Source organism: Pelophylax lessonae (genome assembly GCF_965119305.1).
Source record: "Pelophylax lessonae genome assembly, chromosome: 4".
Classification (NCBI taxonomy): Eukaryota; Metazoa; Chordata; class Amphibia; order Anura; family Ranidae; genus Pelophylax; species Pelophylax lessonae.
The window spans coordinates 397,410,387-397,434,745 of record NC_138771.1 but is presented as its reverse complement, the minus strand read 5'-3'; the positions used below and the strand labels follow the sequence as shown (position 1 = coordinate 397,434,745).

The 24,359-nt window shown below is 44.9% G+C and overlaps 1 protein-coding gene across 1 annotated transcript in view; it reads left to right on the top strand.

Annotated features, from left to right (window-relative positions):
- Positions 1-24,359, top strand: part of LOC309552348 (non-selective voltage-gated ion channel VDAC1) — a 714,079-nt gene that overhangs the window by 281,571 nt on the left and 408,149 nt on the right. Inside the window, exon 2 of the mRNA XM_082253265.1 lies at positions 12,482-12,551. Within this exon, the coding sequence (XP_082109391.1) occupies positions 12,485-12,551 (67 nt within the window). The 5' untranslated portion in view covers positions 12,482-12,484. The remainder of the gene's footprint in view (positions 1-12,481; positions 12,552-24,359) is intronic.

The following is a 24,359-nucleotide window of genomic DNA, read 5'->3' as shown; positions in this document are numbered from 1 at the left end:
AACATTCACCCCTCCCTTCAAGATCTTGGAACAGATATCGTCAGAAAATAAAATGGGCAGATGCCTGTTGAAGATCTGTTTTATTGTATTAAATTCATTACTGAAGGGGGTGGAAAGTGTAAGCTGGTAACTTTTGTTGGTTCGTGGCCGAGTGTCTTTCCCAATTAGTTCACATCTATCTTTGTTTCTAGCTATGGTAAGTGCCCTATTCAACATCCATTTGGGGTATCCCCACTGTAAAAATCTTACATAAAGGGACCGTGCCTCCCTTTCAAATCGTTCATTACTACTGCAAATACGTCTGATTCGCAGAAATTGACCTACAGGGATACCCCTAATGGTGTGCCTGGGATGGCCCGACTGGGCGAGTAAAAGAGAATTGCCCGAGAGAGGTTTCCTATAGAGAGTGGTGTACACCCTGCCATCTGCACCTGTCAGACAAACATCCAAGTAGCACATGGAGTTTCTGTCTGCGGCGCCAGTGAATGAAAGATTTAAATTGTTATTGTTGAGATATGATAACATAGATGGCATGATTTCCACTCCCCTGCAGACCACCAGCAAGAGGTCATCTATGAATCTAAGATAGACCACAATTTCTGTTCTGTAGGGGTTTCCACCCCCAAAGATGTGGGACTGCTCCCACCAACCCATGTAGAGGTTGGCCAATGAGGGCGAAAATTTGGCCCCCATAGCTGCCCCACACCTCTGGAGGTAGAAAACCCCATCAAAAACAAAGAAATTGTGTGACAACAAATAATCCAATACATCAGCAATGAACAGTCGATGTTCCATTGATAGATCGGTCAGCAATTCAAGGTAAAAAAGCACCGCTGCTATGCCCTGCTTGTGAGGAATAGTAAAGACTACTGACATCAAAAGTGACCCAAGACAAATCTTCCTCCCACCTGAAATTTTCCATAATATAAAGGAGGTGGTTGGTGTCTTTGAGATATCCGGGGAGCTGGCTCACCAGAGGCTGTAATTGTGTATCCAGCCACTGGCCCAACCGCTCATTAAGAGAGTTAATGCCCGATATAATCGGTCTACCATGGAGGGGGGTCTAACCCCTTGTGCGTTTTGGGTAAGTGGTGGAACGTAGGGAGAACAGGACAATCAGGTATCAAAGCTTCAACTTCTTTTGGACTAAATAAACCCAGTGCCCCGCCCCTCCGTATTAATTCGGATAGTTGCCGAATGGCCTCCTGCCTGTACTGTTCTGTATTGAGAACAACAATCAAGCCTCCCTTATCAGAATTATGGATAGTAATTGTATCATCCTCACTAAGATTTTTTTAAAGCAAGTCTCTCTTCACTGATCATATTATCATGCCACAAAGTCTCACCCCGTTGTGTCTGGTGTGCTAGGGCCGTCAAATCGCGTTCAATAGCCTTTTGGAATCTAGCCATATCAGCTGACCATGAATTTACTGGATAAAAATTACTTTTAGATTTAAATTGAACCGATCTGACAGAGCCAGCACACACCTGCAGACCACCAATTGCATCGTTATCCACAGACAATTCTTCCAAGTCTCTGATAGCACAATGCTCCCTAAAGGAAAACGCATCATAATCGGATTTAGGATTTGTGGGTACATGTAAGGACTGTAGGGAAACCTCAGTATCTGCTGAAAAATAATGCCTTTTAATCGTTAAATCCCTCACAAATCTATTAATGTCCACAATTGTATCAAATAAATTGGACAAAAGAGACAATTCTCCACCCGTGAGTGCTCTATCAGAGAGATTGAGAACATTACAAAAGTCTATTTCAACTTGCGTGTCTGACGTCGGGATGGATAGCTCATCTGATCCTCGGTACCCACATTTTCTCCGTCCGCGGTGTGTCCTCTTGTATTCCTGTGACCTCCCCGGCCTTTCTTGTTCCGGCGGGGTGCCCTGCCCCCGTTTTTTGAGGGGACCGGAGTAGATCTATCCACCTGATGACCTGCGGATGAGTGATCCCCTGAGAGTTCCGAATCTGTGGCGGCCAAAGTGTCATCCCATTGCTCCAATTCAGTGTCAGAAAAACTAACATGCTTTTTAGTTCCATTGTTAGACTGGGACAGACCACTCCAGTTACGCCTGCGTTTCCAAATGTATACATTGTTGGTATCGTAATGGATTTTGTCACGTAACATTTTTTCCTTCTTATTCGCTATAATTTCATTTTCTAAGCGATTCAATTCATTATTTAATCGTTGATCAAGATGTGCAAACTCATTAGCACCTTGTAAGGGTTTAAGAGCCAACTGGAGTTTAGAGATATATTTTTGTAAAACCTCTATCTCTTTCTTTTTGGATAAGATGATAATGTCCATCAGAGTCCTCAAGCATGTAGAAAGGGCATCAGTCCATTGAGTTTTGAGGGAACTCATCAAAAAGCTCAAAGGTTGGGAATTTTATAATCCTCAATCCTCGTGGTATACGTTCAGTCAACAAGTATTCTGAAAGGGAACTTGATTCCCAAAACGCCCGGATCTCCTTTGTCATGCTCTTCTCCAGTTTCCTAAACAACAACCGTATTGAGCCGACTTCATTGTCCGTTTTATTATTGAAGGTGTTGTGTGCATTAGTCCTCAGTGGGTTGTCGCCCAATAAACGAAAGGTGCGGCTGGTGTCAGAGGTAGTAATTTGCAGTAGTAATGAACGATTTGAAAGGGAGGCACGGTCCCTTTTATGTAAGATTTTTACAGCGGGGATACCCCAAATGGATGTGGAATAGGGCACTTACCACAGCTAGAAACAAAGATAGATGTGAACTAATTGGGAAAGACACTCGGCCACAAACTAACAAAAGTTACCAGCTTACACTTTCCACCCCCTTCAGTAATGAATTTAATACAATAAAACAGATCTTCAACAGGCATCTGCCTATTTTATTTTCTGACAATATCTGTTCCAAGATCTTGAAGGGAGGGGTGAATGTTGTTTCACGTAGAACTCCATCTCTAGCGTTCTCCCTGGCTCCCAGCTTTTTCCACACTAAGGTTCTCCAATCAGTTACATGGTTACACTGCAAAGGGAATTATAAATGTGGGGCTGTGGGATGTGCCTGTTGTGGTCATATCCAGAATGGTACCACCTTTAGGTCCTCCGTGAGTCATAAAGTGTATGACATTAGTTCCTTCTTCAATTGCAATACCAGTTATATCATTTATTTAATCACGTGTGCTATTTGTAAAATGCAATATGTAGGCAGGAGCACGAGACGGCTCAGGGACCGGTTCCAGCAACACATTTATAGCATAGAGAAAAATTTGTCCACCAATGTGGCCAGATATTTTAATGGGTGCCACAATGGGGACAAAACAGCCATGCGGGTTCAAGTCATTGAAAAGGTAAGGACACCTAGGCGAGGGGGCGATGCCTTTCGATCTCTTTGCCGTAAGGAAGTATTTTGGATTTTCCATTTGCAGAGTCACATCCCGCTCGGACTCAACTTTGAGTGGGATGTTAGCCATTTTTATGAGTAAATTTAGTGGTTGCTTTTTCCCCACCATTTTGCGGTCCAGGTACCTTTTTAGATCTGATAACATATCCAGTCATGTGTTGAGGCAGCTCCCCTCTTTTTATTCCCCCTCTTCCCCCCCCCCTTTCTCACCCTTTCCCCTCCCCCATCCTCCCTTCCCTGTTCCTTTTTCCTCTTTTTCACATTGCTCTATGCCATGTATTTTTACAGTATTTTTATAAGATTCATATTTATGATCATGCTATTGTTCCGTTATCCAGATACATTTCTGTATGGGCACATTTCCACAAACTACTTTTTGGGTATACTTTACATTATGGTTTTATTCTCCTTTTAGGTGGATTACATGTGTCCGCATGGTTAATGTGTTGGGGATAGTTTCCTTGTAATGTATACATGGATGCACGAGTTCATGCATCCTGCTGTGGTGATAGTACACCATATGGAAGACAATGATTTTATGTGCCTATTTTTGTATATTTATGTAGGAAGTGTATTCATGTAGGAAGTGTATTCAGGTATGTGTGGGTGTATACCGACATACAGGTACATACACATACTATACAAAGGTTCTTACATTTGTTATAGTCATCATTCTTCTCTGTTTGTTACGTTGTATGTATTCACATTTTTTCCAATGATTTTCATTGGTATGCGATTGTTGGTACAGGTCTTTGTGTGTATGGGTGAGTTCACGGTACACACGATGGGCTGGACCTTCAGCTTGATTTTTATATTTAAATCACCACTGAGATGCCCTTTTGGGGCTGAGGCTAAGGTGATTGAGTTGTGCACAACTGCTGATTGTTACCGCTCCTGGTACACCTGTTTTCATCAGGGCGGTCTATTTAAGATCTATAGTCAGCTGCAGTCATTGTAATGATTAAGCACAAGATGTATGTGTGAAACGCTTCTACGAGACTTCATGGTGGTGTCTTTGGTGTCATCACTTGCAACTTTTTGGAAATAAAGGTATTTGAAACCTATTGGAATCCCTGGATGTGCGGCTATTTCTTTTCCTACAAGTGTTCCCATAGTGTAGCCTTGGAGATATCTGGTGTCTCCTTTTCTTTGAAGTATTGCTCTAGTTCTTTCTTTATCTTTATTATCCACTTCTTCATCAAAAATGAAATCCTCGTTTCATCTCCAGTTATTCATATTTTTCTGAAATCCTGAGAGACTTATTTCTGTTATAGATGGAGCATGAACAGAAAGAGTAATAATCCCTATTTTCGTGTTAACTACCGTCTTGATTAATCTGTGATCGATCATTATATAATACAGTCTGGAGTATGTAGAATGCAGGAATAGAAGGAATAATCTTTCTCCTTTGGGTGTTGGATTCTCCAAACATCCACCAACTGTTCTTGAAAAAATGTATTTCTTCATGTTCCTTAACCACTTAAGGGCGGCCCGCCATAGATTTACTGCGGCAGGCAGCCCCTCCTGCGCGAACCGATGTAGCTGTACGTCGGTCGCACGCCTGGAGCTTGCGGGCGAGCACACACCAGCGGCGTCGTGCCCCCGCCCCCACTTGGTAGTGGGGGCTCCGATGCATGGGGCCGGCGGCTCCGATTGCCACCGGGCACCCGCGATCGTTCCCCGGTGAGAGAGAAAGACGGTCTTCTTCTCTCTGGAATGATCACAGAGCCCATGTGATCCTTCTATGTAGGATCACAGGTCGCTGTGATCATTATATATATATATATATATATATATATATAATTAGTATCTCACAAAAGTGAGCACACCCCTCACATTTTTTCTAAATATTTTATTATATGAAATGACACTTTGCTACAATGTAAAGTAGTGAGTGTACAGCTTGTATTACAGTGTAAATTTGCTGTCCCCTCAAAATAATTCAACACACAGCCACTAATGTCTAAACGGCTGGCAACAAACACGAGTACACCCCTAAGTGAAAATGTTCAAATTGGCAATATTTTGCATGGCCACCATTATTTTCCAGCAATGCCTTGACTCTCTTGGGCATGGAGTTTGAGCTTCACAGGTTGCCACTGGAGTCCTCTTCCACTCCTCCATGACAACATCACAGAGCTGATGGATGTTAGAGACCTTGCGCTCCTCCATCTTCTTTTTAAAGATGCCCCACAGATGCTCAAAAGGTTTTAGGTCTGGAGACATACTTTGCCAGTCCATCACCTTTACCCACAGCTTCTTTAGCAAGTCAGTGGTCGTCTTGGAGGTGTGTTTAGGGTTATTATCATGTTGGAATACTGCCCTGCAGCCCAGTCTCCAAAGAGAGGGGATCATGCTCTGCTTCAGTATGTCACAGTACATGTTGGCATTCATGGTTCCCTCAATGAACTGTAGCGCCCCAGTGCTGGCAGCACTCATGCAGCCCCAGACCGTGACACTTGCACCACCATGCTTGACTGTAGGCAAGACACACTTGTCTTTATACTCCTCACCTGGTTGGCGCCACACACGCTGGACACCATCTGAACCAAATATGTTTATCTTGATCTCATCAGACCACAGGACATGGTTCCAGTAATCTATGCCCTTAGCCTACTTGTCTTGAGCAAACTGTTTGCAAGCTTTCTTGTGCATCATCTTCAGAAGAGGCTTCCTTCTGGGACGACTGTCCTGTTAAACCGCTGTATGGTCTTGGCCACCGTGCTGCAGCTCAGTTTCAGGGTCTTGGCAATGTTCTTACAGCCTAGGCCATCTTTATGTAGAGCAACAATTCTTTTTTTCAGATCCTCAGTTTTTTGCCATGAGGTGCCACGTTGAACTTCCAGTGACCAGTATGAGAGTGTGAGATCGATAACACCAAAATTATATCACCTGCTCCCCATTCACATCTGAGACCTTGTAACACTAATGAGTCATATGACAATAGGGAAAATAGCGAATTGGGCCCAATTTGGAAATTTTCACTTGGGGTGTACTCACTTTTGTAGCCAGCGGTTTAGACATTATTGACTGTGTTTGAGTAAATAGTGTGTTTGTATCAAAAACTATAAACAGAAGGTACCACATCCCTAAATTGTATAGTATATACGCTGGGAAAGGTATCCCACATAGTAAACCCACAGTCAGAACCTGAGGTGCACAGGAAGGTACCAGGTAATTCGGAGTAATAATGATTTTAAAAACATGAAATATTTATTGACATAACATCTTAAAAACAAAGACAGACAGTACAACAATGGTACATGAGAATCAGATATGTACAAATTGAATATGTAAGGCCATAGGAGACACAAGGCAAGAGGTATTAAAGATATATAGGTCCAATGGTGAACCTTAAACCAATCCCGACATGTTTCGCGGGCAAAACTGCACCGCTTCTTCAGGGGAATAGGATCAGATAAATTGTGCAATGCCTTTGAATATCCTGTACAATATGGCAACAACAAAAATTGTTATTAGTTCACATACATATATGTAAAACATCAGATTTAAAATGCATGCAATTGTGGAACATCAAGGTGCATCCGAAACCGCCACCGCAGAAAGACCCACCACCAGCCAGATCGGAAGAGGGTGCTCCCCAAGGAAACGTCTCCCCAGCGGATGTGGAGGGGCATATGAGGCAGGGGGTATATATATGGTGAAACTAGAAACCCGCCACCACCAAACGAGGGGGGGGGGGGAAGGGGTAATACACCTATATGAAAGGCTGATATATATACCTTGTTGAGTGTCTGCAGTAGACACACTCACATAACCAAGCTAGAAAGATTTAAGAACAGGAGGGCTCCTGCAAAGCGGCCGTATTAAAACCCCAACATGGGATGTTAATCTGTTGAGACGGAGGTAAGGGGTATAAGCTTACAATCAAAGATCTGCGAGATGTCTCTTCAGCAGAGATTTGGGAAGGGAGGCTTTACCTGCGGAATGGTGGATCATTAGTAAACTCTTTTTGGGAAATCTGTATAAAGATGGTAACTTAAAGCATACTGGGACTCGGAGGTAAGATCTTGGATTAATGCCACAGAGTCAGAGGAAATGATACCATCCATTACACGCTTCTATGAGGTATAACCAGGGAAAATAAGAATTAGTAAGCGTATGTATTTCGGAATGCCATTTAAACAATGGTGTAATCCGGAGTTCTTACCCACGTGGAACCGCCATACAGGTGAACGCCATCTCCTGAATGAAAGGCACGTGTGATCCCGCCTGATATGGCCCTCAACCCGACGCCAGATTGCGCATGAAGTCATGCGCAACGTGGGTGGGTCAGGTCCTCAACAGTGTCGTTCTGAATGCGGGCAACAAACGGTAGCCCCAAACGGCCACAACACCGCCGGCCTGACTGTGACATCCGGTCAGCGATGTGCGAGGGGACCACACATCCGCTGGGAAGTCCGGGAAGCACACCACCAACCGGGCGGAGGGGAAACTGCAGCGGAGGACAACAAGCGGATGCAGATAGATGTCCACAAAGACATGACATACAATTGCATAAGAATAGAAAAACAGAGGCAATTTTATTTACTAGAGAGAAAACACCTCATAAACATGAATTTTATATACTGGGTTTTAGTAACATGTACATACTATAATGACAATAGAAACCTAGAGGGAACATAAAGTTCCACGCAGTTTCTACATAAGGGTACCCTATTGGGGAATACATAGACCCCCCAAAAAACAAGGGGAAAAACCCATCAACACAACAAATCCATACAATGGTAATGTTTCTGGATGCTACAGCTATATAAGGTATTGGATCTTGGAGAGACAAAAATGCTCATAAATTATTAAGGAAAAATTTAAAGAAAAGGCAGTTTTTCCAATAGTTGGAATAACTGCGAACTTACCAATCTCCACAGCCGGAGCTGCGGTACAGCGGGGAGCGGATGGTCAATGTGGACAATGTAGTGCACAAAGAGGGCATGGATGCCAGGCAGGTCACATGGATCAGACTCCATGACATTTTGAATGAAGTGGTTTAAGAGGATGGAAAGGAAGAAAAACCAAACTTTACCCTAGAAATGGTTTATAGGTTAAAACCTCGTTGATCCCGGGAGTAGAGTATAGTAGCAAAACCATTAGAAAACTGAGCAAACGTATAGGTGATCACATTTACCATTCTGAGGGGGGTACTATACAAACCAGCGTTACACGTCACATAGGATTTCGTCATAAGTATGACAACTCTGTGGTCTCGTTTTTCGTCTTGGAGGTTATTCCCCAGGACCCCCGTGGGGGGAACTGGGACAAACGTATCCTACAAAGGGAATCCTACTGGATAGAATCCCTAGAGGCTACTATACCTCCCGGCAGTTGAGGACCTGACCCGCCCACGTTGCACATGATGTCCTGCGCAATCTGGCGTCGGGTTGAGGGCCATATCAGGCGGGATCACACGTACCTTTCATTCAGGAGATGGCGTTCACCTGTATGGCGGTTCCACGTGGGTAAGAACTCCGGATTACACCATTGTTTAAATGGTATTCCGAAATACATACGCTTACTAATTCTTATTTTCCCTGGTTATACCTCATAGAAGTGTGTAATGGATGGTATCATTTCCTCTGACTCTGTGGCATTAATCCAAGATCTTACCTCCGGGTCCCAGTATGCTTTAAGTTACCATCTTTATACAGATTTCCCAAAAAGAGTTTACTAATGATCCACCATTCCGCAGGTAAAGCCTCCCTTTCCAAATCTCTGCTGAAGAGACATCTCACAGACCTTTGATTGTAAGCTTATACCTCTTACCTCCGTCTCAACAGATTAACATCCCATGTTGGGGTTTTAATACGGCTGCTTTGCAGGAGCCCTCCTGTTCTTAAATCTTTCTAGCTTGGTTATGTGAGAGTGTCTACTGCAGACACTCAACAAGGTATATATATCAGCCTTTCATATAGGTGTATTACCCCTTCCCCCCCCCCCCTCGTTTGGTGGTGGCGGGTTTCTAGTTTCATCATATATATACCCCCTGCCTCATATGCCCCTCCACATCCGCTGGGGAGACGTTTCCTTGGGGAGCACCCTCCTCCGATCTGGCTGGTGGTGGGTCTTTCTGCGGTGGCGGTTTCGGATGCACCTTGATGTTCCACAATTGCATGCATGCTAAATCTGATGTTTTACATATATGTATGTGAACTAATAACAATTTTTGTTGTTGCCATATTGTACAGGATATTCAAAGGCATTGCACAATTTATGTGATCCTATTCCCCTGAAGAAGCGGTGCAGTTTTGCCCGCGAAACATGTCGGGATTGGTTTGAGGTTCACCATTGGACCTATATATATTTAATACCTCTTGCCTTGTGTCTCCTATGGCCTTACATATTCAATTTGTACATATCTGATTCTCATGTACCATTGTTGTACTGTCTGTCTTTGTTTTTGAGATGTTATGTCAATAAATATTTCATGTTTTTAAAATCATTGTTATTACTCTGAATTACCTGGTACCTTTAAAGTCCCACCAGCCCTCCCATCTTCTTTCTGACCTCCGGGTCGCCTCAATTTTGTCCTCTTCGGCTCTCCCCCTTGTTTCCAATTTTCTCCACCCCCCCTTCCTTTTTCCCCCCTTTTTCCCTTCCCCCCCCCTCTTCCTTTTCCCTTTCCTTCCTTTTATCCTTCACTTCTTGTTCCCTCCCCTTCCTCTTTCTTTTTTCCCTTCTTCTTCTTCCCCCCCCCCCCTCTTTTTCTCACCCCAGTACCTTCCTGTGCACCTCAGGTTCTGACTGTGGGTTTACTATTTGGGATACCTTTCCCAGCGTATATACTGACTGTGTTTGAGTTATTTTGATCGTACAGCAAATTTACACTGTTATACAAGCTGTACACTCACTACTTCACATTGTAGCAAAGTGTAACTTCTTCATTGTTGTCACATAAAAAGATATAATAAAATATGTACAAAAAAAAGTATGCGGTATGTACTCAGTTTTGTGAGATACGGGGTATGTGTGTGTGTGTGTGTGTGTGTGTATATATATATATATATATATATATATATATTATGTAATCCGTATATGAAAGCGGGTGGGAGAGCAGGCAAGGGAGCTCAAAATGGCCTAAAGGATAAAGATCTGCTATAACCAAGCAAAGATGCAGAGAACAATAAAAACCTGACAAGGATTCTTTTTTTTTTCCCAAAGGATTCTAATCTCTACCTCTTCTATCTAAAAACAAAATACAAAATAACTTTTAGTTATACATAGAGTGGAAGTGGAAGTGGAAATCCATGTTTTCTAAAGAAAAGTAAAAGCAGGATTTAATATAAAAAAATCAGTTTTTGCTGCAATAAATACATTAACAGTGCTGTGCCCTGATAGTTGGCCCCCTAAGGGGTTAATATAGCGCTTGCTATTAGACTAACAAAGGGTGAGCAATTTCTTGTTCACACACCTGAGTGATAAGTAATATAGTGAGGGAATATTGCTATTCCCTGAAGGTGATAGCAGATATATTAAAGTGCAAAGTGCTAAATAAATAATCAGAATAACTTAGTAGATGAGTATACAATCAAGGTGATAACAAATAAATATAGTGCAAAAACTATTAATATAAAAATATTAAAAGCAAAGGTGATCAAAAAGTCTGTGCAGTGATGGTCAAGTCCAAAAAAAGGTGATCTTGTGCAAAAATGTCCTAATAGGATATCTCCAATGTTCAAATTGCTGGTGAAAACGGCAAAACTTCTATCATAAGGGGTGCAAACTCACCGGATTTGGTGGATCCTGAATGCCATATGACAACAAGACCTTCTAAGCTTGTGGCTTGACAAAGCCTCAGGTAACTGCTGGTTCACTGTGATCCTTAACTCCTATAATGGAAACCGATCCTTTGCTATAGTCATGCAGCTGTCCTCAGGTGCTGCCCTGTACACGGCCCGCTGCAGCACTGCTCTGGGATCACACACAAGCCCCGCCCACTAGCCCAATGCTGCTCCACACTGCCTTGTGATACTCCCCTTATGATAGAAGTTTTGCCGTTTTCACCAGCAATTTGAACATTGGAGATATCCTATTAGGACATTTTTGCACAAGATCACCTTTTTTGGGACTTGACTATCACTGCACAGACTTTTTGATCACCTTTGCATCTAATATTTTTATATTTATAGTTTTTGCACTATATTTGTTATCACCTTGATTGTATACTCATCTACTAAGTTATTCTGATTTATTTAGCACTTTGCACTTAAATATATCTGCTATCACCTTCAGGGAATAGCAATATTCCCTCACTATATTACTTATCACTCAGGTGTGTGAACAAGAAATTGCTCACCCTTTGTTAGTCTAATAGCAAGCGCTATATTAACCCCTAGGGGGGGCAACTATCTTTATACTTTTTAAACTATAGCAGCTGCTCAACAACGTTTTTTATCACTTGACACCATTTATTTATTTATTATTAATTTAAAACTTACGGTTACATTAACTTGGGTCTCTCCAGAGGCGCGAGGATATATACCCATACAGTATATATTTCATTCCAGTGCTGTGCCCTGCAGACATTCTACTGTTTTGTCCAGTTCTAGATCTCTGCCAAGTTGAATGACACGGAATGCCACTGTAAGTCCAGTCTGTCATAGACACACCCACTGGGGTACATCATGATGGTCTAAGGTCCCAGTACTGGTCACACCAACGTTAGCACTGTTCTATGCAGCAGTAAGGACTTCCAATTTGTGTCACTGACCAAAAAAGAGAAGGGGGGAGGGGAATCCAGAGGAGCTGTGACATTACACACCCTCTGGCAGACATATGTACATAATATTTTTCCTTTTTGCATATGGGATGTCTGGGAGTCAAAATAGTCAAGTGTTTAAACTTGCTAAATCTTACAGCTCTGCACCTGAGTACCTAACCCCTATCTGGGGGTTATAAGGATAACTTACCTTTCCTGTTTGAGTTGATATATTGTAAAGGATTTGGCAGGAATGAAAAAACTCTCCATCTGCATTAGGTTTGTGTGGACTTTCTAGTATATTACTCTTCATAACCTAGGCTTAAATTCTTATGATCAAGAATACATTTTTCTTATTTCTCTCTTTCTAGACAATGGCCATACCTCCCTCTTACGCTGATTTAGGAAAATCTGCCAGGGATGTATTTACTAAAGGATACGGTAAGTGCTATTTGTACGTCTAGGGGTGAATGATTTTAGCAGATTAAATGGCCAATAAAAAGTAGAGTTTTCCCAAGTACAATCCTAAGCCCAAGCCTTAGTACACCTAAATTTAAAAAAAATTAAATATATTGTTGCTTACCGGTCCATATATGTGATAGCTCTTTGTTTTTTTTTGTTTTTTTTTAGTCTTCTATTTCTTCTGTAAACTACTAATCTCTCTATCCCCCTGTGTAATATAGATCAGCAAATTCAGACATGTTTAACCACTTCCATACAGAGCAGTTAGACCCCCTTCCTTCCCAGACCAATTTTCAGCTTTCAGCACTCTCACACTTTGAATGACAAATGACAATTGCACAGTCATGCTACACTGTAACCAAACAAGATTTTTATCATTTTTTTCACACAAATAGAGCTTTCTTTTGGTGGTATTTGATCACAACTGGGTTTTTTTTTCTTCGTGATATAAGCAAAAAAAGAGCAAAAATTTTGAAAAAAAACCACTTTTTTTTAGTTTCTATTATACAATTTTGCAAAAAATTAATTTTTCTTCATACATTTGGGCCAAAATTTATACTGCTACATATCTCTGGTAAAATTAACCCAAATTAGTGTATATTATTTAGTCTGTGTGAAAGTTATTGAGTCTAGAAGCTATGGTACCAATTACTGAAAATTAATCACAACAGATGTACTGATGGCCTATCTCCTTTCTTGAGGCCCTGAAATGTCAGGACAGTACAAATAACCCCCAAATGACCCCTTTTTGTAAAGTAGACAGTCCAAGGTATTTAGTAAGAGGCATGGTGAGTTTTTTGAAGTTATAATTTTTTCCCACAATTCTTGGGAAAATGAAGAAAAAAATTTTTTTTCTTTTTTTCTTTCCCAAAACGTTGTCAATTTATAAGCTATTTCGAACACATAGCATGTACACAGCAAAAATGACACCCCAAAATTCATTCTGCTACTCCTGAGTATGGTGATACCACATGTGTGAGACTTTTACACAGCCTGGCCACAAAAAGAGACTCCACGTCCAAGTAGCACCATAAGGCATTTTAGGAGCAGAAATACACATAAAACTTTCTTACTACCTATCACACTTTTCAAGGCCCTAGAGCACCAATACAATGGAAAAGTCCACAAAATGACCCCATTTTGGAAAGCAAACACTCCCAACGTATATTCTATGAGGCATTATGGGTCCTTTGAACATGTCATTTTTTGCCACAAGTTTTTGGAAAATGTGGGAAAAAAATAAAAACTTTTTTTTTTTTTACACAAATTTGTCAATTTATAGGATATTCCTAACACATAGCATGTACACAGCAAAAATGACACCCCAAAATACATTCTGCCACTAACACATAGCATGTACACAGCAAAAATGACACCCCAAAATACATTCTGCCACTCCTCCTGAGTATGGCAATACCACATGTGTGAGACTTTTTCACAGCCTAGCCATATAGAGGGGCCCAACATCCAAGGAGCATCATCATGCATCCTAGCCACTTGCCTAGGCCTATTTTTGACATTTGGTGTTTACAAGCTAAAATCAGTTGTTTTGCTAGAAAACTGCTTAGAACCCCCAAACATTATATATTTTTTTTTTAGCAGAGACCCTAGAGATTAAAATGGAGATTATTGCAATATTTTTTATCACACCGTATTTGCGCAGCGGTCTTCCAAACTCAATTTTTTTTGGAAAAAAATCACTTTTTTTAATTAAAAAATAAGAAACCAGTAAAGTTAGCCCAATTTTTTTCCATAATGTGAAAGATAATGTTACGCCGAGTAAATAGATACCCAACATGTCATGTTTCAAAATTGCCAAACTTTGGTACTTAAAAATCCCCATAGGCGACAATTTAAAAATTTCTACAGGTTGCCATCTTTGAGTTACAGAGGAGGTCTAGGGCTCAAATTATTCCCCTTGCTCTAATGATTGCGGCGATACCTCACATGTGTGGTTTGAACACAGTTTACATATGTGGGCGGGGTTTCCGTATGCGTCGCTTCTGTGCGCGAGCTAACGGGGACAGGGCGCTTTAATTTTTTTTTTTACTATTTATTTTATTTATTATTTTTTATTTTTACACCGTTTAACAAAAAAAAAAAATGGATCATTTTTATTTCTATTACAAGAAATGTAAACATTACTTGTAATAGAAAAAGGCACAACAGGACCTCTTTTTTGTGAGATCTGGGGTCAAAAAGTCCTCAGATCTCACAAGTACACTAAAAGATAGAAAAAAAAAAATTATTATATAAAATGAAAAAAAAAAAAAAGGACCTTTAAACCGGTTGCTAGGCAACAACATTTTCCATAGCTCCGGTCCTCCAAGACCATAGAGTCAAGTGAGGGCAAGCTTGCCCTCACTCGACATCCTGTCTGTGAGGATCCGGGACCGGATCGTTTTCCCCGCTGCCGGCGGGTCCAGTAAGCGGGGAAAAGGACCGGACGCGGCGGGAGGGGGGGGGCACCTCTTCCGCCATCCCGGAAGGGTGATCCCATGGCGAATCCGCCGCTGGGACCACCCTTATCGGAAAGCCAACCGTCCACCGTTTAAAAAAATACCAGGGTTATGGCAGCTATCTGCTGCCATAACACCAGTATTTAGGTTTAAACGGAGGACGTATATAAACCTTTTTGGACTTGGACATGGTGGCTATGAAGGGTGACAGGTACTCGGGTACTTTGTTGGGCAGGTGACAGGTACTCTGGTACTGATGAGCAGATGGCAGGTACTCGGGTACTCCGATAGGCAGGTGACAGGTACTCGGGTACTCTGATGGGCAGGTGACAGGCAGGTGATGGGGACTGATGAGTTGTACTGTACTGATGGGTACTGATGATCAGTACTGATACGTGATAGGTACTAATGAGTAGTGATGGGTACTGATGAGCAGGCGGCAAGTACTTGGGTACTTCAGGCGTCAGGTACTCTGATGAGCAGGTGGAAGGTACTCGGGTACTCTGATGGGTAGGTGACAGGTACTCGGGTACTCTGATGGGTAGGTGACGGGTACTCCGTTGACAGGTACTCAAAGTACCCGAGTACCTGTCATCAGAGTACCCGAGTACCTGTCATCAGAGTACCCGAGTACCTGTCATCAGAGTACCCGAGTACCTGTCATCAGAGTACCTGAGTACCTGTCATCAGAGTACCTGAGTACCTGTCATCAGAGTACCCGAATACCTGTCACCAGCCCATCAGAGTACCCGAATACCTGTCACCAGCCCATCAGAGTACCCGAGTACCTGTCATCAGAGTACCTGATGGGCTGGTGACAGGTACTCGGGTACTTTGATGGGCTAGTGACAGGTGCTCTTTATTTGGGGGGGGGGCAATCAGTGTGTTTGGGGTGCACTGTACTTGGTAACTAGCTGTTACCACACTCTCTTCCTCACACAGGATCAGTGTGTGAGGAGGAGAACACGGTGACAGCTAGTTACCGTGTTCTCTGTTGACATTTGTGACCGGCTGTGATTGGACACAGCCGGTCACGTGGTAAAGAGCCAATTTCATTGGCTCTTTACCTAGATCGGGGATCGACTCTGTCCGAGGGACGAGCCTCATCCCCGATCGCTGCTCTGCGCGCCCCCGGGGGCGCGCATTGCAGAGAGAACGAGCGGCTCGTGCTGGAGCCGCTCATGTGATCGGCTGTGATTGACACAGCCGATCACATGGTAAACAGCCAATTTCTATTGGCTGTTTACCTTGATCAGGGATGGGCTATGTCCGAGGGACGAGCCTCACCCCCGGGGGCGTGCAGTAGCAGCTAGAGCGGGCAGACGTCATATGACGCCCGCCCGGATCCGTACAACCACTATGCCGACGTCATATTACTATGACTCGGTATGGAAGTGGTTAAAGTCCAGCCTGGGTTACAACCTTGGCTCCCTCCATAGATAAAGTGAAGGAGTAGGGCTGTCTATATACATGTTCAATTTTCTTGTACAATTTTCTTTTAGATTTACCAAGAGCCATAAAATATGAGGTCAAAACTAAACAAATTTCAATTGTATTCAATTAGGCAGTCCCTTGCACTACATAGTTTAAAGTAAAGGAAAATTGTACAAGAAAATTGATCATGTATGGCCAGCTTAAAGCTGGATACACACCATACAATTTTCTTTAGATTTTTCCCTTAGATTTACCAAAACCATATAACATGAGGTCAAATCGAAACACTTTCAATTTGTATGCAATAATGCAGGCCCTTACACTACATCATGGGTCCTCAAACTTTTTAACCACTTGCCGACTGCCTAACAACGATTTACGTCGGCAGTCAGCCCCTCACAGGCAAAGTGACGTAGGTCTGACCCGACCCAATGTCCGCCGCTCACTCGCAATCGTCGGTTACACCGGGAGAAAGGCAGGCGGCTAATGTAAACAAAGCCGCCTGTCATTCTCCCCTGTGTAACAGCACAGATCATACGGTCCTGCTATGTAGGACCGTTGATCTCTGCTGTTACGCACACAGCCACATCCAATCACAGTTTGAAGCACGCCCCTAGGGACACACCCCTCCTTCTCAAAGTTAACCCCTTCCCTGCCAGTGTTTTTTTTTTACAGTAACAGTGTATATGTATAGCACTGATTACTGTAGTAATGTCACTGGTAACCCCAAAAGTGTAAAAAATGTCAGTCAAGAGTCCGATCTGTCCGCCGCAATGTCAGTCCCGCAAAAAAAATCGCAGATCGCCGCCATTACTCGTTAAAAAAAAAAAAACAAAAACAATAAAAATGACAAAAATCTTTCCCTTAGTAAACGCAATAACTTTTGCGCAAACCAATCAAAATACACTTTTTGCGATTTTTTTTTTTTTTACCAAACATATGTAGCAGAAAACAAATTGGCCTAAAATGTTAACAAATTTTGATTTTTACATTTTTTTTGGAAATTTTATATAAAAAAAAAATGTGAAAAATATTGTTGTTTTTGCAAAATTGTCGCTCTTTTTTTGTTTATAGCGCTTGATCAAAAAATCGCACAGGTGATCAAATACCACCAAAAGAAAGCTCTGTATGTGGGAAAAAAAGGACGTCAATTTCATTTGGGTACAGCATCGCACGACCATGCAATTGTCTGTTAAAATCACGCAGTGCTGAATCGCAAAATAGGCCCGGTCAGGAAGGGGGTAAAATCTTCCGGGGCTTAAGTGGTTAAACAGGGGGCCAGTTCACTGTCCCATGGACACTGTTCAAAAAATATGAACTAATTCCTATGCACATATTTTATTTGTAGTGCACAAAAAGACAGAAAAACAAATATTTAAAACCATGGCCTCAGGAACTAAAGTGCAAGCAGTGCCTGTCTGAACCCCTCAGAGCTGAAGATCTGCCCCCCCCCCCCCCCAACTAGTGAATGACTACAAGTCCCAGCATGAACCTGTGAGACCTAAGGGGTAACATTCCTAAATCTCAGGGGTTCATGCTGGGACTTATTGCCCTTCACTAGTTGGGGGGCTATCATGTCCTCAGCTCCGAGGGGTTCATGCTGGGTCCTTCACTTTTGGGGGGGGGGTCACATTCTTAGATTTCAGAGGCTCGTGTTGGGACTTGTAGTCCTTCACTAGTTAGGAGGGGGTGTCACGCTCTGAGGGGTTCATGCTCAAACTTGCAGTCCTTCACTTTTAGGAAGTTCATACTTCCAAAAATAATGGACTTGAAGTCCCAGCTTGAACCCCTGAGATCTAAGGATCAATGCAGCCTCATCAGTGCCTATCAATGCAGCCTGATCAGTGCCTATTAGCTCAGCCTCATCAGTGCCCATCAATGCAGCCTCACCAGTGCCTATCGCTGTTGGTTCTGCAGGCCATTTGCCTGTAAGCTTTTCTGGGAGCTAGCCATGGCCTGTGGGTCTCGCTGGCTGCTGATCTGTAAGTTCTGCTGGGAGCTAGCCATGGACTGTGGGTCCTGCTGGCCACTGGCCTGTAGGTTCTGCTGGAAACTGGCGATGGCCTATGGGTCCTGCTGGCCTGTAGTTTCCCCCAGCAGGACCCACAGGCCATGGCCAGCTCCCAGCAGGTTCCCACAGGCCATGGCCAGCTCCCAGCAGGTTCCCACAGGCCATGGCCAGCTCCCAGCAGGACCCACAGGCCATGGCCAGCTCCCAGCAGGACCCACAGGCCATGGCCAGCTCCCAGCAGGACCCACAGGCCATGGCCAGCTCCCAGCAGGACCCACAGGCCATGGCCAGCTCCCAGCAGGACCCACAGGCCATGGCCAGCTCCCAGCAGGACCCACAGGCCATGGCCAGCTCCCAGCAGGACCCAGAGGCCAGCTCCCAGCAGGACCCAGAGGCCAGCTCCCAGCAGGACCCAGAGGCCAGCTCCCAGCAGGACCCAGAGGCCAGCAGGACCCAGAGGCCATGGCCAGCAGGACCCAGAGGCCATGGCCAGCAGGACCCAGAGGCCATGGCCAGCAGGACCCAGAGGCCATGGCCAGCAGGGCCCACAGGCCATGGCCAGCAGGGCCCACAGGCCAAAGCTAGCATAGGACCTGACAGCCAGACAGTGTTGGGGGCTATTTCCTATTTTGAGCTTACTGGGGGGGGCAGGGCACTGGGGCAGGGTAAATGGGTTTTTTTATTTTCTGCTAAAAAAATAAAGACCGAAATTTCTTTTTTTTCTAAAGTTTTTCTTAGTTTCTGTCAGTAAATTTTGTAAATAAGTAATTTCTCATTCGTTCATTGAGGGACACCGCTCCATATCTTCCTGACAGAGGGGTTTATGCGGCTCTCCATAGGAGTAGGCCACTAGGCGGGAAAAAATTTGACTACACCTATAGGGCAGTCCCAGGGGGTATACTCCCACTTCCTGCTATAGGACTTCAGTTTTTTTCTGCCTAGTCAGGAGTAAGAACCTAGTTCCTTGCTGGGATCTCTGGTCCTAGCATTTTCTCTTACGTCCTCTGACAGACGCAGCCTCTTCCAAAGTTCAACACTATTGGGTAGCGGCGCCCTCTGCAGGAGCAGGCTAGGCAGTGAAACTTAGTTAAAAAAACTTTAAATAGACACACCTTTAGGGGCTGTCCCTCTAGACATTACCCTCAGACACATAGAGCTTACTAATCAGTTTCTTGCTGCCTAGCTCAGGAGTAGGACCTAGGATACTCTGCTGGGATTCCGGTCTCAGTTTTTTGTTTTTCCTTTGAAAAATGTTTATTTTATTTTCTTCACTCACTATCGCTAGCTAGTCAGGGGGATCCTCCTGGAGAACTATAAGCGACAGCCGGGCTGTATGGTACCCCAGCCTGGCATACGAGCTTGCGCAGGTTGTGGTCTGCCCAGGCCTAGCCACGACGGTGCCCCAATAGATGGGGACGAACCTGCGGAGAAACTCTTCGCTGGAACGCATCCACCTGGAACGCTCTGTGTTGCAGCTTCCCCTCGTGGTTGACAGCACCCTCACTCAGGGTGGGAGGCGAGCTGAATCGGAGCTGTGCCTGTGGTCCATGGTATGGTGAGCAATGCCACCCCCTGTGGGACAGTCCTCTGGGGGGGTGTGATGTGGGCCCACTCCTGGGGATGTCAGAGCTGCGGTCTCTGTGAGGTCCCCCCTGGCCGTTCTTGTGTTCTTGACGGATCCTGCCTCTCTGCTCCTTATGGAGGCACTCGGCGTCCACTGCATGGGGGGGGGGGTGTATGGGCTCCTACCTTGTCCTGGGGGGCTTCTGGTAGTGGATTCCTGCGGTGGCCAGGGTTTCTGGGCTCCTGATTGTTGGTGCCGTTTTCGGCCGCCATTTTGGGTGAGGGCAAGCCTGGCTGCATCAGTTTGAGGGCAGCAGCCATTTTTTGTGCATGTGATTTTGGCGTAGTTTTCAGCACCATCTTGGATGTGGACAGCAGCATTGTGAGGGCAGCAGCCATTTTCCCTGTGTTTCCCCTATACTTTCTATTGGCACCATGTTTGTGTAGCTCAGGGAGCTTTTGGCCTGTAGTGATTTTGGTCATTTCCTCCAGAAATCTTTCACTTGCTACAGAAGAAGCGTGGAGAGCAGATTGTCTTCTCTCTTTCAGGCACTGTATGGGGATTTAATGGTCTTTTGGGCATTTTTCCTTACACGCATTTGCTTTATCAGTTATCTGATTACATTAAAGGGGTCTCCGCGGGATCATGGTGCAGACCGCAAACACTGATTTAACCACTTTACCTCCGGCCACTGTGCCTCTACTGCGGCACAGTGGCTCGTTATCGTCCAGCGACGTAGACCTATGTCGCTGGACTCCTCCCCTGTAGGCGGCGCTCCCGCTGTTTTCATTCACAGCGGGAGTCGGGCCAGGGGAGGAGCGACGGCGATCGCCGCCGCTCTTCCCCGATCGTCGGGGAATCTAGTTTGGAGATCCTAAGTGACAGGGAGTGACAGATCGGAGTGTTCAGCATAGCTGAACATCCGATCTGTCCCTGGCTTACTCAGTCACCTCCCCCCCCCCCACACGTTAGTAAGCACCAGGCATACATTAACCCCTCCCTCTCCAATAAAATTAACCCCTTCCCTGCCAGTGTCATTTTTACAGTAACAGTGCATATATATAGCACTGATTACTACAGTAATGTCACTGGTACCCCCAAAAGTGTCAATGTCAGTCAAGGGTCCGATCTGTCTGCCGCAATGTCGCAGTCCCGCAAAAAAAAAAACGCAGATCGCCGCCATTACTCATTAAAAAAAAAAATACCAAAAATGACAGAAATCTTTCGCTTAGTTAGTAAACGCAATAACTTTTGTGCAAACCAATCAAAATATGCTTATTATGATTTTTTTTTTTTTTTACCAAACATAGGTAGCAGAAAACAAATTGGCCAAAAATTTAAAAAAAATTTGATTTTTACATATTTTTTGGGAGTAATTTCATATAAAAAAATGTTAAAAATATTGTTATTTTTTCAAAATAAATGCTCTTTTTTTGTTTATAGCGCAAAAAGTAAAAATCACACAGGTGATCAAATACCACCAAAAGAATGCTCTATTTGTGGTAAAAAAAGGACGTAAATTTTGTTTTTGTGGTTAAAGGGCCAGCAATGCCTTTCTTTGTATTTCTGCCAAAATGGAGTCCCAGTGTGACAATTTCTCCACTGATCTTGTTTGTGCATCCAGGACATCCGGATCACCTTCCCTAGCTTCTTTATCTGCAGCCATTGAAACTTTGGCATCCAAAGCTGATCTAATGCCCTCTGTCTTCTGATTCTGAGCCTGATATGGTTGCCACGGACACTGCCCTCCCTGAGGGATTCCTGTCCGCACACTCAGAAGGTGAGGAGGATAAGTCCTCCTCCGCTGCAGCGCGGGAATGCGCTTTGGTTGAAGCACTTGTTCGCTCCGTTAGGGAGGCTTTGCACATTGGTGATGAGCCCACCCAGTCAGGTAAGCGGGTTGTCTTCGGCTCCCGCAAAGCCTAGAAGTCGGGTCAGGTTTTCTCTTGCCCCGAGGAGTTTCATTATACCGTGAACGAACAGTGGCGACGGGTTAAGCACATGCTGGTGGTGCTACCAATCGCTGGACGGTGTCACCTAAGGTGGACCACACGGTTTCCAGGTAGACTAAATCCACGGTGGTGCCTGTGGAGGACTCCCCGGTGTTTAAAGACCTGATGGACAGGCGCGTGGAGTCCCTTTCCAGCCACATGTTACTTGGTAAAGGGCTCACTCCTCAAGCCGGTGTTCGCTTCTGTGCTGGTGTCTCAGATGGTTACGGAATGGATTAAGGGGCTTAGGCGCATCTTGGTGGCTGAGTCGGTTCCCCCAAATCTCATTGAGCTCGCAGACCAAATGGCCCAGGCCATGGTATACCTGCGTGACGCAGCCCTGGACGAGGCTCCCCTGGTAGCAAGATTGTCTGCGATGGGGATTGCACTCCACCGCATGGTGTGGCTGAAGAGCTGGTCGGCAAAACATACCTCTAAAAAGTCAGTGTCTGATATCCCTTATTTGGGGGAATGCTTTTTTTGGGACTCCTTGGATGAGATTGTCAAGGGTCTCACAGGGGGTAAGAGTACCCTCCTTCCCCAATCCGCAATGGGTAAAACACCCCGTGCGCGGCAGTGTCCTTCCTTCAAGGCTCACCGGGGGGGCTTTTTCGTGCCTGTGGGGCGCATTAAAAGGGTAAACCGTTCAGAGCCTCCGGCGAGGGCAAGGCGGCTTGGTCGGATGAGTCCAAGCATAGCCAGGCCGGTTCGGGGGACGGTTCATCCTCTGCATGATGGCACACCCTCACCTTCTTTGGGGGTGGGGGACAGTCTGCCTTGCCTTCCAGAACCCTGAGCGCTTCTGGTTCAGGACTCACGGGTTCACAAACTAATTTGTTCGGGGTTCATGACCGTATTTCAGTCTCGCCTGGCAGACAGGTTCTACCCACCATGTATCTGTTTATTTCCGGGATCGTTTATGGGCTCCCAGGGAGGCGGTGCGGGCTCCCCTTGCGCAGGGAGTGGTGGTGACAATTCTTCGGCAGGAAAGGTTTCGGGGTCTTTTATTCACACCTGTTCCCGATGCCCGGGTACCCTGAGGCTTCACCAAGGTTTGTCCGGGGGATTGCGATCCTCGGGTATCTGGACAAATTCCTGTTGAGAGCGGGTTATCACCTAACCGTGTTGGCCGATCTTCCTTTCTGCTCAATGACCTGGAGTTCATGACGATCAAACTCTGCTGCTCCTTGGACGTCTCGGCTGCACGGTCTCCCGGTTCAGGTGCAGTCTGACATTGACACGGCTGTTGCTTACATCAATCATCAAGGGGCGGGCGGCCAAGGAAGTGGCCGAGATTCTGACTTGGGCCGAGTCGCACCTTCCAGCTATCTCTGCTGTTCATATTCTGGGAGTGGAGAACTGACAGGCGGTCTTTCTGAGTCGTCAGTCCTTGAATCAGCGGGAATGGTCCCCCGATTCAACTATTGTCTGGGTTCCTCTGCAGGTTGGCGTTGGAACAGGTGCAAGTGATTCTGGTGGCCCCAGACTGGCCTCGTCGATCTTGGTACACAGATCTCGTGAAGATGGTCATCGAGACTCCCTGGCGGCTACCTCTGGGAGAAGATCTGCTGTCTCAAGGGCTGAGCTTCCACCCTGCTTTACGGTCTCTGGTTTTAATGGCATGGCGGTTGAAGGCCTGGTTTTGAGAGACGGGAGGTCTCTCGGATGCTGTTATTCCTGCCTCTCAGGCTACCTCTTCTCAGGAAGATTTATCATCGTACCTGGAAGGCATACATGGCCTGGTGTGAGTCACAAAGGTTGCATCCTCTCTCCTTTTCAGTGGCGAGGGTCCTAGCTTTCTTGCAGAAAGGTGTGGAGCAATGTTGGCGTTGGGCAAAATTACAGGTCAGGTGTCAGCCTTGGCCATTTTCCTCCAGTGTCCCTTGGCAACTAATTCCCTGATTTGCACCTTTATTCAAGGGGTGCGTCATCTGGCTCCTTTGCCTCCGTGGGATTTAAATATGATTTTGTCCGTTTTGCAACGACCTCCCTTTGAAAATATCAGAGAACTATCTCTGCCTGTGTTATCCCAGAAAGTTGCTTTTCTGGTGGCTATCACCTCTGCTCGCAGAGTGTCTGAATTGGCGGCTCTATCCTGCCGTTCGCCTTATCTGGTCGTTCATAGGGATAAGGTTGTTCTGCGACCCAACCAGTCTTTTCTCCCTAAGGTGGTGTCTGCTTTCCACCTCAATGAAGATGTTGTTTTGCCTTCGCTTTGTGCGAAGCCTAAAGCTGGATACACACTATACAACTTTTGTTGGTAGATTTCCTTTAAGGCCCGTACACACGTGCAGATTGTCGGCCGAAAATGTTCGGCCGCCGAACCAT